The sequence below is a fragment of the Ranitomeya imitator genome, chromosome 3, assembly GCF_032444005.1.
Source record: "Ranitomeya imitator isolate aRanImi1 chromosome 3, aRanImi1.pri, whole genome shotgun sequence".
Taxonomy (NCBI): domain Eukaryota; kingdom Metazoa; phylum Chordata; class Amphibia; order Anura; family Dendrobatidae; genus Ranitomeya; species Ranitomeya imitator.
In genome coordinates, this window is record NC_091284.1 from 30341128 (window position 1) to 30357769 (window position 16642).

The 16642-nt window shown below is 46.4% G+C and overlaps 1 protein-coding gene across 3 annotated transcripts in view; it reads right to left on the reverse strand.

The window, feature by feature from the left end:
- Nucleotides 1–3595, reverse strand: part of UMODL1 (uromodulin like 1) — a 105343-nt gene extending 101748 nt beyond the window's left edge. For all 3 annotated transcript variants that reach the window (XM_069760685.1, XM_069760683.1, XM_069760686.1), the window contains exon 1: nucleotides 3424–3595. In XM_069760685.1, the coding sequence (XP_069616786.1) occupies nucleotides 3424–3496 (73 nt within the window). In that variant the 5' untranslated portion in view covers nucleotides 3497–3595. The remainder of the gene's footprint in view (nucleotides 1–3423) is intronic.
- Nucleotides 3596–16642: the final 13047 nt, after the last annotated feature.

Below are 16642 nucleotides of genomic sequence, written 5' to 3' on the forward strand. Positions count from 1 at the left end.
AGTTTTCCATGAGGTGAGTTTTGCACGTGTGGCGAGTTTTGCGTGAGCCTAGTTTTCCATGTGGCAAGTTTTGCGCGTGGCGAGTTTTGAGTGGCGACTTTTGTGTTTCGACTTTTATGTGGCGAGGTTGGTGTATGCGTGGTGAAACGTGTGCTGAGGGTGGTATGTGTTCAAGCACGTGGTAGTGTGTGGCGCATTTTGTGTGAGTGTTCATATCCCCGTATGTGGTGAGTATCCCATGTCGGGGCCCCACCTTAGCAATTGTACAGTATATACTCTTTGGCGCCATCGCTCTCACTCTTTAAGTCCCCCTTGTTCACATCTGGCAGCTGTCAATTTGCCTCCAACACTTTTCCTTTCACTTTTTCCCCATTATGTAGATAGGGGCAAAATTGTTTGGGGTCCAGATGTGTGACTGTGCTAAATTTTGTGGCTGTAGCTGCGACGGTGCAGATGCCAATCCCGGACATACGCACGCACGCACGCACGCACACACACACACACACACATTCAGCTTTATATATTAGACTAGCTGAAGAGCCCGGCGTTCCAAATATCTAAATTTTGTTTTATTCTTTTTCAATAATAGAAGAGGAAAACTTTTTTTTACTTATTTTCATTTGGTCCCACCATGACTCTTGAACAATTAAGGGTCCGATCAATGTAATATAGAAGATTGACACTAATACCTAGCCTTTAAGATCATGCTGCTGTCAGGCCTCTGGGTGCCAAAGCAACCATCTGCACCCCAGACGTGTGTACTGAAGGTGCTACCTCCTTCTGTCAACCACTTAGATGCTGCAGTCACTATAGACCATAGGGTCCGATCAATGTAATAAAGAAGTTTTACACTAACCCCTAGCCTGTTATATCTTGCTGCTGTTAGGCCTATGGGTGCCAAAGCAACCATCTGCACCCCAGAAGTGTGTACTGAAGGTGCTACCTCCTTCTGTCAACCACTTAGATGCTGCAGTCACTATAGACCATAGGGTCCGATCAATGTAATGAAGTTTTACACTAACACCTAGACTGTTATATCTTGCTGCTGTTAGGCCTATGGGTGCCAAAGCAACCATCTGCACCCCAGAAGTGTGTACTGAAGGTGCTACCTCCTTCTGTCAACCACTTAGATGCTGCAGTCACTATAGACCATAGGGTCCGATCAATGTAATGAAGTTTTACACTAACACCTAGACTGTTATATCTTGCTGCTGTTAGGCCTATGGGTGCCAAAGCAACCATCTGCACCCCAGACGTGTGTACTGAAGGTGCTACCTCCTTCTGTCAACCACTTAGATGCTGCAGTCACTATAGACCGTATGGTCCGATCAATGTAATAAAGAAGTTTTACACTAACCCCTAGCCTGTTATATCTTGCTGCTGTTAGGCCTATGGGTGCCAAAGCAACCATCTGCACCCCAGACGTGTGTACTGAAGGTGCTACCTCCTTCTGTCAACCACTTAGATGCTGCAGTCACTATAGACCATAGGGTCCGATCAATGTAATGAAGTTTTACACTAACACCTAGACTGTTATATCTTGCTGCTGTTAGGCCTATGGGTGCCAAAGCAACCATCTGCACCCCAGACGTGTGTACTGAAGGTGCTACCTCCTTCTGTCAATCACTTAGATGCTGCAGTCACTATAGACCATAGGGTCCGATCAATGTAATGAAGTTTTACACTAACACCTAGCCTGTTATATCTTGCTGCTGTTAGGCCTATGGGTGCCAAAGCAACCATCTGCACCCCAGAAGTGTGTACTGAAGGTGCTACCTCCTTCTGTCAACCACTTAGATGCTGCAGTCACTATAGATCGTAGCATGTAGGAGGTTAAGAGGTCTGGAACGATACTGGCCTTGACCTTGGGAATCTCAAGCAACAAGCAGTGTGTTAGAGTGGATTTAAGCTATAACGTACAGCTATCAAGTGTGGGCTCAGCTCTTAAGGCTGCACAATGTGAATGCCGCTACAGGGGGAGGGATTAATAGATCGGCAGCCTTATTTCTCCATGCAAAATAGTAACAGTTGGCAGCCTTGGTACTTTAGGGAGAAAAACTGAACTTGACAATCCACCAGTTAGATAAATCCCCATCGGATAATGCAAAAACATCAGAACAGTACGTTCACATCTACTGAGCTGCAATGCCAGACACAACCTGTCCACAGGTGTGGCGCTGTTTTCCAGAGAAAAGCAGCCATGTTTTATTAATAATTTAAAATATTTTACTTTTTTTTAATCATTTCTGGATGTTTTTACAAAGCCTGCCAATCATATACAAAGCCCTGGCTAGCTGGAGTATTACCTAAAAATATAAATCACTCAATGTACAATGTATATATTTCTGCCTTTTTAAGTTCTTTAAAACATGAACAAAAAAAATATTTTTTGTAAAAAAAGTTTACAAAATGAACGACCGAATTGTCACCAATAGTGAACAAAATAAACAAACAAATATCTGAAAAATTACTGTAATAACGTAAAAAATAAAAAAAGTTATAGTGATTGAATTAGTACATAGATCGGGAAAAATTCCAATAGTCATTAAAGGGGTATTCCGGCCTAAACAAGTTATCACCTATCCAATGGATAGGTTTGTTTGATGTGGGTCCTACCTCTGAGAGCCCACTGAGCGCCAGACTGGGGGTCTTCTGTGCATTTCTGTGCATTTTTTTGTTTTTAGCATTTTATACAAAACCTGAGATTTTGTAGAATGCAGCATGTCGCATCTTTCAGCGTATTTCATCCATTGAAATCAATGGGTGGTGAAAAAAAATCACTGAAAAAACACAGGAGTCAAGTTTTGCTGCATTTTTGGTGCCAAAACCTGATGGAGTAGAATCAGATTTTTTTTTTTTTTTTTTTGGGGGGGGAAAGGGGGGGGGGGGGAAGCACTAAACGTTACCAGCATGCACAAGAGACATATGCAGCATGACAAAAAAGCAATGAAAAAAGCCACCAAAAACAGCAACAAAACTAAGCAAAACCTTTTTTTTTTTTTGCAGCAAGTTTCTTACTGCCTAGAGAGCAGGTTTTTCATGCGGAAAGAAAGAAAACGCACCAAAAACACAACGTGTGAACATAGCTTACAAGCGGATTCAGTTTTGAGTCCCCGAGGGGAATAACTAAAAAAATAAAATATTTCAAAATAAATACAAATATTTTAAAAAATTACACAAAAGTTCAGGAATGAAAATAAAATCTAAAAACTAAAATATTTATTTGAGGCAGGATTTTCGGGGAGGGTGCAAATATTGCCATCATTTTTCAATTTTTCACCCTAATTTCCAATAAGTTATAATGATAAAAAAGGATCCCAAATCCCTCCAGCTCGAGATACGTGCCGCTGTACGTGCTTAATAATGATCCTCCCCAATGACTGTTACTCAGAGGTACAATGTAACGAGTGGATGAGGACTCACCGAGCATCTGTGCACTGCCCAATCCTACGGCCATGCCCACGAGGGACAGGTAGAGGATAGCCTTCTCGTCCATCGGACCCCTCGCACTTCCTCACTTATGGAAATAACGAAATTTAGAAGCTAAATCCTACAGCTCGGTGAAACGGACGGGGATTTGTGCTTCTTGCCTCGTCGAAGTGGAAGAATGGAGTCAGCAGGGAGATCAACTGGGCATACCGTGAGGTCTCATTAATTTCATGTGCTTGGCCCAGCCCCCTCCAAACACCTGAGGCTCTCGCTCTACGCGGCGCCATCATTGTGTTCATGGAAGTGAGATCTCACAGAAAGGAAGCAGAAGTATAGGAGGGTCTGTGACATCTGTAGCAGGGGCCCCATGTCATCACATAAGGTAGAGGAGCCCATGGGCCCCCTCGGTGAGACGTCTCTGCAACCTTCTATGCAGATGCACATTCAAGGGGCAATGATGGGGCTGGACCCAAAAAAAAGGGGGTATGTCAGGTAAAAATAATACATACCCTGATTTCTTAGGGGGGGGGGGGGGGGGCAAGACACTGAACCCTCCAGATCACATATAAATCAAAAAAAGGTGCAATGACTTCTGAATATACAGTAATGGCTGCCCTATACACATCAGTTTATGGTGGGATACATCATTATTCAGTCCGTCCCGGGGGCTTCTGCTGAACTTTGTTTTCCACCCTTTGTCGTCCTCCTCGATCAGTTTATTCATATTGTTCCAGTGAAGCTAAAATGAAAAATGAAGCAACCTTACAAGCAGAATTTATTTAAAAAAAATGTCCAAAAGATGTTTTTATATCTTTTATATAGAATGATGCGTCTCCATGGTAACAGACTACAAACAAAGCGAGCGTAGTCGGATCCCGCAGTCGTCATTTGTTCCTGAAAGGAGGCTTTACACTTTATGTTTAGGAGGATGACAGATGTGCTGAGGATGTGATTGGTGTCACTGACTTGGCCAAGGGTTATGGACAAGTCTGGTCGCACGCTCCTCCATCAGAGACCTCTTTGACGGGAGACATCGCTGAATCGGCGTGTGTGACGCCGATTCAGCGATGTCTTCACTGGTAACCAGAGTAAACATCGGGTTACTAAGCGCAGGGCCGCGCTTAGTAACCCGATGTTTACCCTGGTTACCATTGTAAATGTAAAAAAAAAAAACACTACATACTTACATTCCTGTGTCTGTCCCCTCGCCGTCAGCTTCCCGCACTGACTGTGAGCGCCGGCCGGCCGTAAAGCACAGCGGTGACATCACCGCTCTGCTTTACGGACGGCCGGCGCTGAGACAGTGCAGGGAAGCTGAGGCCGGGGGACAGACACCGGAATGTAAGTATGTAGTGCTTGGGTTTTTTTACATTTACAATGGTAACCAGGGTAAACATCGGGTTACTAAGCGTGGCCCGGCGCTTAGTAACCCGATGTTTACCCTGGTTACCAGGGGACTTCGGCATAGTTGGTCGCTGGAGAGCTGTCTGTGTGACAGCTCTCCAGCGACCACACAACGACGAAACAGCGACGCTACAGCGATCGGGATCGTTGCCTATATCGCTGCAGCGTCGCTTAATGTGACGGTACCTTAAGTGTAACGTCCTTTTGCTTTTATCCACTGCTGGCAGGAATTTACAAAAATGGAATCACCAAAAAATCAGATACTGGCAAATCTGAATATTTTCATTTCATTAATAACAAATTTGATACAATATTATGAAGGTAAAGTGGACAAGAGATGGAAGGGATTGTGACTGCAGCATGGATCAGACTACACCTGGTTTGTTTGTAGTCTGTTACCGTGGAAACACAATGTAAAGTTGCTTCATATTTAAAGAGTAGTCAAATAGCAAGTTTGTAAAATATATTATCAGAGATAAAGATATCTTCTTCTTTCTCCTCCTGGACTGGTATTTCACTCTCCATTTATGGATCAAATTTATATTCAATGGAGACAGATTATCCTGTTAATAAAACGACAGTTGGTGCTCATAAAGTGCTATGAAGAGGAAGGCGCTAGAGGAACAGACGGAGATTCTATGGAGGGGAGGGGCTAGAGGATCATGCAGACATTCTATGGAGGGGAGGGGCTAGAGGATCATGCAGACATTCTATGGAGAGGAGGAGCTAGAGGAACACACAGACATTCTATGGAGAGGAGGAGCTAGAGGAACACACAGACATTCTATGGAGGGGGAGGAGCTAGAGGATCACACATTCTATGGAGGGGCAGAGCTAGTGGAACACAGACATTCTATGGAGAGGAGGAGCTAGTAGAGGAACACACATTCTATGGAGGGGAGGAGCTAGAGGCACAGACATTCTATGGAGGGGAGCAGCTAGAGGAACACACAGACCTTCTATGGAGGGGAGGAGCTAGAGGCAGACACAGACATTCTATGAAGAGGGAGGAGCTAGTAGAGGAACACACAGACTTACTATGGAGAGGGAGAAGATAGAGGAACACACAGACATTCTATGGAGAGGGAGGAGATAGAGGAACACACAGACATTCTATGGAGAGGGAGGAGCTAGTGGAACATACAGACATTCTATGAAGAGGGAGGAGCTAGTAGAGGAACACACAGACATTCTATGGAGAGGGAGGAGCTAGAGGAACACACAGATGGAGCGCCCCCAGACACAGGGCCACAAGTCACTCGGTACCGGTCCCTTCTCCTTCGGTTCTGAGGCTGTCACGGTGGCTGTACCCGGTCGTGACCCTGCTAAGGGGCGTCTAATGAAGGTGGTAGTACAGTCTGTCAGGGGTTCGTGACGCCACCTGTGGTGTTCGGTCAGTGTGACCGACGCTGCTGTGGGGTCCGCTGGGGTGATGGAATGGCAGCTGGATGGTATGACTTCCCACAGGTGAAATATATCCCCAGGGCTTCCCAGTAAGGTGGATGGTGATGGTGTGAGGTGCAGTCAATAACGAGGACACAAGGTTGCAGTCTCTTTACTTTTTTACTGAAGGCTTCAATATACTCAGTCCAGAGCACGTTCAACCGGGCTATCAGAGACCAGCCGGTCCGATGGGCACATCCAGAGTTTCCCTCGCGGATGGAAATCGTTGCCTACCAATAGCGCCTGTGTGTTGTAGTCCTACCCTGCTGAGCATTCGGAATAGTCCTCACAACTGCTGTTCTCCTTCATTCGTTCTCTACAGCTTTCTCTCTCTCTCGTTCTTTGGTTCCAGATGTTGCTAGTTTCTAACGTCCCCCAGATATGTTATGGCTAGGACGCCACCCGTATGACGGGAAGGCTTGGAGGTCTTCCGGGACCCTAGAGACGCCCCTCTCCCAATGTTGCCCCCTATGTCTTCGTAGGTGTAGAAGGTAGACAGCCAACCTATGATTAACTGTCCAGCGGAATTTGAAGTAAGGCCTGAAGTCAGTTACTCCTACGGTGATCCGGCCACCGACTATGCGCCTCAGTAAGATGTTGCCTTCCTCTCTCGGTACGACTCTTAAGGCCCCTTCACATTAAGCGACGCTGCAGCGATACCGACAACGATCCGGATCGCTGCAGCGTCGCTGTTTGGTCGCTGGAGAGCTGTCACACAGACCGCTCTCCAGCGACCAACGATGCCGGTAACCAGGGTAAACATCGGGTAACTAAGCGCAGGGCCGCGCTTAGTAACCCGATGTTTACCCTGGTTACCATGCTAAAAGTAAAAAAAAACAAACACTACATACTTACCTACAGCCGTCTGTCCTCCAGCGCTGCGCTCTGCTTCTCTGCACTCCTCCTGTACTGGCTGTGAGCCGGAAAGCAGAGCGGTGACGTCACCGCTCTGCTTTCCGGCTCACAGCCAGTACAGGAGGAGTGCAGAGCACAGCGCCGGGGACAGACAGCGTTAGGTAAGTATGTAGTGTTTGTTTTTTTTTACTTTTAGCATGGTAACCAGGGTAAACATCGGGTTACTAAGTGCGGCCCTGCGCTTAGTTACCCGATGTTTACCCTGGTTACCAGTGAAGACATCGCTGGATCGGTGTGACACACGCCGATCCAGCGATGTCAGCAGGAGTCCAGCGACGAAATAAAGTTCTGGACTTTATTCAGCGACCAAGGATCTCTCAGCAGGGGCCTGATCGTTGGTCGCTGTCACACATAACGATTTCATTAACGATATCGTTGCTACGTCACAAATAGCAACGATATCGTTAACAATATCGTTATGTGTGAAGGTACCTTTACTGGCTCTCCTTTGTGCTGATCTCGTTTACACTGTTCCACAATATTCTTCCCTTCTTGTCTCTTTCTTAGGATACCGCCGCAAGGTGTGCAGGCGCGGTTCCGTACGTTCTGTTCTGTTCGCTAGGCACCTGCTAGGTTCCCACGCCTGACAGGGACCCCCCTGTGCCTTCTCCCAGCAACACCCCCTGCCACGGGATGTTGCCTGGTTCCAACCCAGTCAGCTTCTAACTAACTTCCTCCCCAGCCCCTAGTTTTACCAGTGTGAGGAGTGGCCCAAAAAATAAAGCCTTTTTCTCCCCAAAGTGGCCGGAGTGTGAAGTGTAATGTGTTCTAGTGATACCTGGTCAGAGAACTCCTTAGTGCCATCAGACGTACCGCTGCTCCCCTTAGTGGAAGAGCGCTATACTGCAATGACCAGGTCTCTGGGGCGCTGCACTGACATTCTATGAAGAGGGAGGAGCTAGTAGAGGAACACACCGACATTCTATGGAGAGGGAGGAGCTAGAGGAACCTACAGACATTCTATGAAGAGGGAGGAGCTAGTAGAGGAACACACAGACGTTCTATGGAGAGGGAGGAGCTAGAGGATCACAGACATTCTATGGAGAGGAGGAGATAGAGGAAAAGAGACATTCTATGGAGGGGAGGAGCTAGAGGAACACAGACATTCTATGGAAGGGAGGAGCTAGAGGAACACACAGACATTCTATGGAGGAGAGGAGCTAGAGGAACACAGACATTCTATGGATGGGAGGAGATAGAAGAACACACATTCTATGGAGGGGAGGAGCTAGAGGAACAGACATTCTATAGAGAGGAGGAACACACATTCTGTGGAGGGAATGACCTAGAGGAACACAGACATTCTATGGAGAGGAGGAGCTAGAGGAACACACAGATATTCTATGGATGGAAGGAGATAGAGCAACACACAGATATTCTATGGATGGGAGAGATAGAGGAACACAGACATTCTATGGAGGGGAGGAGCTAGAGGAACACAGACATTCTATGGAAAGGGAGGAGCTAAAAGAACACACAGACATTCTATGGAAAGGGAGGCGCTAGTGGAACACACAGACATTCTATGGAGGGGAGGAGCTAGAGGCAGACATTCTATGGAGGGGAGGAGCTAGAGGAACACACAGACATTCTATGAAGGGAAGGAGCTAGTGGAACACACAGACATTCCATGGACGGGAGGAGCTAGAGGAACATACAGACATTCTATGGAAGGAAGGAGCTAGTGGAGCATACAGATATTCTATGGAGAGGAGGAGCTAGAGGAACACACAGACATTCTATGGAGAGGAGGAGCTAAAAGAACACACAGATGTTCTATGGAAAGGGAGGAGCTAGTGGAACACAGACATTCCATGGAGGGGAGGAGCTAAAAGAACACACAGACATTCTATGGAAATGGAGGAGCTAGTGGAACACACAGACATTTTATGGAGGGAAGGAGCTAGTGGAACACACAGACATTCTATGGAAAGAGAGGAGCTAGTGGAACACAGACATTCTATGGAGGGGAGGAGCTAGAGGCAGACATTCTATGGAGGGGAGGAGCTAGAGGAACACACAGACATTCTATGAAGGGAAGGAGCTAGTGGAACACACAGACATTCCATGGACGGGAGGAGCTAGAGGAACATACAGACATTCTATGGAAGGAAGGAGCTAGTGGAGCATACAGATATTCTATGGAGAGGAGGAGCTAGAGGAACACACAGACATTCTATGGAGAGGAGGAGCTAAAAGAACACACAGATGTTCTATGGAAAGGGAGGAGCTAGTGGAACACAGACATTCCATGGAGGGGAGGAGCTAAAAGAACACACAGACATTCTATGGAAATGGAGGAGCTAGTGGAACACACAGACATTTTATGGAGGGAAGGAGCTAGTGGAACACACAGACATTATATTGAAGGGAGAAGCTAAAGGAACACACAGACATTCTATGGAAAGAGAGGAGCTAGTGGAACACAGACATTCTATGGAGGGGAGGAGCTAGAGGAACACACAGCCATTCTATGAAGAGGAGGAGCTAGAGGAACACACAGATATTCCATGGAAAGGGAGGAGCTAAAGGAACACACAGACATTCTATGGAAAGGGAGGAGCTAGTGGAACACACAGACATTCTTTGGAGGGGAGGAGCTAGAGGCAGACATTCTATGGAGGTTAGGAGCTAGAGGAACACACAGACATTCTATGGAGGGGAGGAGCTAGAGGAACACACAGACATTCTATGGAAGAGGAGCTAGAGGATCACACAGACATTCTATGGAGGGGAGGAGCTAGAGGATCACACAGACATTCTATGGAAGAGGAGCTAGAGGATCACACAGACCTTCTATGGAGGGGAGGAGCTAGAGGAACACACAGACATTCTATGGAAGAGGAGCTAGAGGAACACACAGACATTCTATGCAGGTGAGGAGCTAGAGGATCACACAGACATTCTATGCAGGTGAGGAGCTAGAGGAACACGAACATTTTATGGAGTGGAGGAGCTAGAGGAACACAGACATTCTACGGAGGGGAGGAGCTACAGAAACAGGCATTCTATGGAGAGGAGGAGCAAGAGGGTCACACAGACTTTCCGCTGAAAGTTCTGACATGGCAGTTACACTTTGACGTTGGAATAGTGAATAGAACAATCATCTTTCTACAAGTTGTAATTTTTTCTAATGACCCCAGTAATTGAAGCTGGCTTGGTTGATTGGGACATGCTACTTCTTGAAAACAAAATTTGGTCCTTAGGCAGCATCTCCATAGCAACCAGGATAACGTAAAACACTCCGCTGCTCAACTCAAAGTTCTTATAGGTGTCGGACGTGGACTGCTCAGAGATTGACACTTCTGATGAGCGGCATTGTTGTAGACAACTTGGTTTCATGGCTCCCTGGAGACTTTCTTAATTAAATTCTCTTTTTTCATTCTTGGTCTTCCCGTTGGATTTACAGGTTTATAAGTAGCAAAAGTGACGTTCATCAAAGGCTCCACCAAGAGGGTCTATTATCCTCCATCCAGGATACAGGGCAGAATACTCAAAGTAAGCGTCCATATGTCAACCTGGAGCTACATCATGGAAGGAACTGGATCCACAGCAGCACAAAGTATTTCAGGAGAGGCACATTATGGGAAACTGCAGACCTAGAGTTACAAAAAGGAAAGGAACAGAACTGTGTGGTATTTAAGGAGAAGAGTAATTAGCTGATCACAGATTGAGTTACATTGTAGAAAAAGCAGTGTTCTCAGCAGCACAGAGTATTTCAGGAAAGATGAATACTGTTGTTTTTATGGAAGGAAGTGATCTGTCCTCTCCCAGGATGATATTAGTCAGGATATGGCTGACAACATCATTTTATTGTGAGGAGGGGAATTGAGGCATTTGGGAGTCGGACCTAGGGTCGCCAGCAGCACAGAGTATTTCAGCAGACTGTGCCGATCTCGGTGTAGAGGAGCTGTTACAAGACTTTACACGCACCTTATAAAGACAGGTCCCTGGGCTCCCTATTAACTTGTTTTTCCTCCTGCATGCGCGACTCGTGTGTAATGACGGGATCCGTTACCTGGGGGAACCAGGCAGTGGCGCGGGTGTAATCACTACCTGTACAGGTCTGAAGGCAGCTGCTGAAATAATCAGGGCAAATGGAGAATAAAGGGCGAGAACAGCGGGCGCGAGAAAGAGAAAAGGAGAACGGAATTAGACACGGTGCAGAGAAGCAGCAAAGGGTTAAAAGGACGCGTGACTGTAAAGCAAAACTAATATTACAACTTTTGGGGATTAAAACAGTAACACGATAAAAAGCTTCTCTACAGTAACTGAGAGGACACAGGAGTATGGAGATGATGCTGCAAACTCTGCTTCACATTGTGACCCTCATGCTGTGAGAGGGAGATGATGCTGCAGATTCTCTTACTTTGGGTGTGACTCTCATGCTGTGAGAGGGAGATGATGCTGCAGATTCTCTTACTTTGGGTGTGACTCTCATGCTGTGAGAGGGAGATGATGCTGCAGATTCTCTTACTTTGGGTGTGACCCTCATGCTGTGAGAGGGAGATGATGCTGCAGATTCTCTTACTTTGGGTGTGACTCTCATGCTGTGAGAGGGAGATGATGCTGCAGATTCTCTTACTTTGGGTGTGACCCTCATGCTGTGAGAGGGAGATGATGCTGCAGATTCTCTTACTTTGGGTGTGACTCTCATGCTGTGAGAGGGAGATGATGCTGCAGATTCTCTTACTTTGGGTGTGACCCTCATGCTGTGAGAGGGAGATGATGCTGCAGATTCTCTTACTTTGGGTGTGACTCTCATGCTGTGAGAGGGAGAAGATGCTGCAGATTCTCTTACTTTGGGTGTGACTCTCATGCTGTGAGAGGGAGATGATGCTGCAGATTCTCTTACTTTGGGTGTGACCCTCATGCTGTGAGAGGGAGATGATGCTGCAGATTCTCTTACTTTGGGTGTGACTCTCATGCTGTGAGAGGGAGATGATGCTGCAGATTCTCTTACTTTGGGTGTGACCCTCATGCTGTGAGAGGGAGATGATGCTGCAGATTCTCTTACTTTGGGTGTGACTCTCATGCTGTGAGAGGGAGATGATGCTGCAGATTCTCTTACTTTGGGTGTGACTCTCATGCTGTGAGAGGGAGATGATGCTGCAGATTCTCTTACTTTGGGTGTGACTCTCATGCTGTGAGAGGGAGATGATGCTGCAGATTCTCTTACTTTGGGTGTGACTCTCATGCTGTGAGAGGGAGATGATGCTGCAGATTCTCTTACTTTGGGTGTGACTCTCATGCTGTGAGAGGGAGATGATGCTGCAGATTCTCTTACTTTGGGTGTGACTCTCATGCTGTGAGAGGGAGATGATGCTGCAGATTCTCTTTGTGTGTGATCCTCATGTTGTGAGAGGGAGATGCTGCTGCAGATTCTCTTACTTTGGGTGTGACCCTCATGCTGTGAGAGGGAGATGATGCTGTAGATTCTCTTTCTTTCTGTGTGATCCTAATATTGTGAGAGGGAGATGATGCTGCAGATTCTCTTTCTTTGTGTATGACCCTGATGCTGTGAGAGGGAAATAATGCTGCAGATTCTCTTTCTTTCTGTGTGATCCTAATATTGTGAGAGGGAGATGATGCTGCAGATTCTCTTTCTTTGTGTATGACCCTGATGCTGTGAGAGGGAGATGATGCTGCAGATTCTCTTTCTTTGTGTATGACCCTGATGCTGTGAGAGGGAGATGATGCTGCAGATTCTCTTTCTTTCTGTGTGACCCTGATGCTGTGAGAGGAGTAGGGAGAGGTTGGGGGTTGCTGATGGAATGCAGAGCTCATGTCTGTAGGGTCTTATTTTATGGGGGCGCAGAAGCTGAACTCTCTCCACATGTGGTAGATGCCGGCAATGATACATATATGCATCTGCATCTGACAACATGCACCAAAGCTGAACTCTGATCTCTGACAGACATATTTGGATGCCACTAGCATTCTCTGACAGTGGTCTTTATATGGAGGAGTTGCCAGTGTGCATGTGCACTGGCTTTCATTAGCCTCTGCAACGCGATTACCACAATTACCAATGTGGCACTGTAACAGCCTACTGAGGAACCCTGCTGAGGATCACCTGAGAACCCCTGCTGAGGACCTACTAAAAACCACTGTTGAGGACCTACTTAGGACCATTGTTGATGGCCTACTAAGGACCCCTGTTGAAAACCTACTGAGGAAATTAGTAAAAAAATAAAATAAAACAATTTCTTCACATGCTGTTGATATGTTCATTCTGCCTCCCATTGATCGCAGGACTCAGCGCACATTTATCCTGCGCTCTGCACTGAGCTATTACACATGTAAATCTCTGAATTACATGATTCAGTCAGAATCCCCAGAGGAAGATTCCTTATAATGAGGCAGATGCAGGCATTGTGGCTGCCGTCTGGCTTGTGATCCGGCCCGGTGCCCATCTTTTTAGGATTGCATAAAAGTGCAGTCAGCCACAGTTTTGTGCACATCTGAAAAGAAGGTCACCGCTGAGCAGAGGCCAGACGGAGTCTAGAGTAACTGCTGCCTCATTATAGTGAATGGATCCTTCAAGGGTTTCATCTGAAGCATGTCACTCAGATATTTAGATGGAAACCCCAATGTAAGTGCTCAGCGTAGAGCGCAGGATAAATGTGATCCCAAACGTTATGTAAAATGTTCCCAACAAAAGCTTCAACTCAATCCACAAAAAAAGCAAGTCCCTGCTCTGTCTGTCATCTGCTAACGGAAATATAGGGATCTTCCAAGTTACTGGTAGCACAAAGGATTTGGAAAAGGAAAAGCAAATTATGCGCTCCCAAGTCTGAATGCCCCCTCCCTTCTGAGCCCCAGTGTCTAAACCGCGTCCACATGTTTGGCATTTCTGTAGCGATGAGAGACCGCCTAATTTATGGGTGCATGTCTCCTGAAACACAGGCTGGGCATACTGTACTGGTCACTACAGCATACTGGTCACTACAATGTACTGGTCACTACAACGTCAGATTAGCAATTTTCATTCATTACGTTCATTAGAAATTGTGGGACAAATTTTGGTGCCATTTTTACCTATTTCCCCGTGTAAAATTTGGAGCTAAAACCAAATTTTCGTGATTAAAAATGCAATTATTTTTTCTTCACTGCACAATAGTATAAAATGATGTGACACATCCGTTGTGTCAAAATAATCACTGCACCCCTAGATGAATTTATTGAGGCGTAGTTTGTAAAATGTAGTCACTTATGTGGGGTTCTGCTATTCTGAAACCTCAGGGGCTCTACTAATGTGACATGGCACAAGTGTCCGAAGATTTATGTTGGACAGATCACACTGGAACTGAGACGCAGGATCCAACCAGAAAAGAGCAGACGCTTACACCTGAACACTTTTTACATCATCGTGACAGTAAAACTAAGGCTGCACGTGTTATAGGGATGGAGAGGGTTCGTACAAGTGTCCCAGGAAGGGACATCACCTGGGAACTTTTGCAATGAGATGGCCCCAACATGGACTTAATGAAGAACTCACTGGATTTTGTAGGCAATTATGATCTAAGAAAAAAATGGATGTTTCCCCCGTTTGGCTTCGGTGGTTTCCGTTTGCTAATTTTAAGTCATTTGGGTTTTGCCTCTCCTTTAACTCTTTTTCTTCTTTATTTTTTCACAGGTCACTCATGTGGGCCGATCTAGTTCTCGGATTTACCTCTCCCGTGACTCTTCTTGGTGTCTTCACCCACCATACCCATCTTGTAGCTACGCCTGAATGTTGTACGGGTAGCACAGGGTATCTCCTTGTTTTTGAGTATTTATAGGACACCCATATCCTCTATAGTTGTGTTCGTATGTCCCATGTTGGTGCCTGTTGTTCTCCCGCTTTATTAATTCCCATATACCAGCGTTGCAGTTTTGATGTGACCTCATCCATCCTGTATTGAGATTCACTATCTATAATTGATCGTATCTATTTCATATTGGGGTGTTGATTTGTCCTTTTTTATACTTCATGCACATCAATATTGCCGTTTAGGCAGGCGTAAACCAACTTCAAATGTGTCCACTAAGAAGAGAGTGTACGAGTCTACTGTAAAAAAAATAAAGGGAACACTAAGATACCACATCCTAGATATCACTGAATGAAATATTCCAGTGGCATATCTTCATTCATTACATTGTGGAAAGCGTGGAAAACAGTCAAATATAAAAATGATCAATGTCAAACAAAATTAAAGGGAACCTGTCACCCCGATTTTTCAAGATGAGATAAAAATAGCATTAAATAGGGGCAGAGCTGTGCTTTACATTAGTGTATTTTGGAGCCTTTATTCCCCACCTATGCTGCCGAAATACCTTTGTAAAGTCGCTGTTTTGGGCTGTCACTCACGCTGGTCTGGTCAGGTGGGTGTGGTGACAGCGGTTTCTCCCCCAGATCTCCGTTGGTGGCGTAGTGGTGTGCCCATGTCCAACTGGCGAATCCACTGTGCAGCTGAAGGAAAAGAGCGCGATCTGCGCTATTCAGCCGTCTATCGGTGGGCGCGGCCATCTTTGTGAGGCCGCGCGTGCGCAGATGGTTCTTCTCGGCTTCCCGGGGCTTCAGGAAAATGGCCGCGGGATGCCGCGCGTGCGCACATGGAGATCTCGGCGGCCATTTTCCTGAAGCCGAATTTGCATCGCGGCTGCAGGAAAATGGCTGCCGCGATCGCCATCTGCGCACGCGCGGCATCCCGCGGCCATTTTCCTGAAGCCCCGGGAAGCCGAGAAGAACCATCTGCGCACGCGCGGCCTCACAAAGATGGCCGCGCCCACCAATAAACAGCTGAATAGCGCAGATCGCGCTCTTTTCCTTCAGCTGCACAGTGGATTCGCCAGTTGGACATGCGCACACCACTACGCCACCAACGGAGATCTGGGGGAGAAACAGCGCTGTCACCACACCCATATGACCAGACCAGCGTGAGTGACAGCCCAAAACAGCGACTTTACAAAGGTATTTCGGCAGCATAGGTGGGGAATAAAGGCTCCAAAATACACTAATGTAAAGCACAGCTCTGCCCCTATTTAATGCTATTTTTATCTCATCTTGAAAAAACGGGGTGACAGGTTCCCTTTAATATCCCATGGCGGTCTGGATTTGGAATGAGGCTCAAAATCAAAGTGGAAATCAAATTACAGTTGGATCCAACTTCAGTGGAAATGCCTCAAGACAAGGAAATGATGCTCAATTTTGTAAATGCTCTCATCCCCAGAGGTACTGTACAGTAGCTTGAGGCGTTGTCTACAACCCACAGAAGTGGCTCAGGTAGTGCAGCTCATCCAGGATGGCACATGAATGCGAGCTGTGGCAAGAAGGTTTGCTGTGTCTGTCAGTGTAGTGTCCAGAGGCTTTAGGCGCTACCAGGAGACAGGCCAGTACACCAGGAGACATGGAGGGGGCCGTAGGAGGGCAACAACCCAAGAGCAGGACTGGTACCTACTCCTTTGT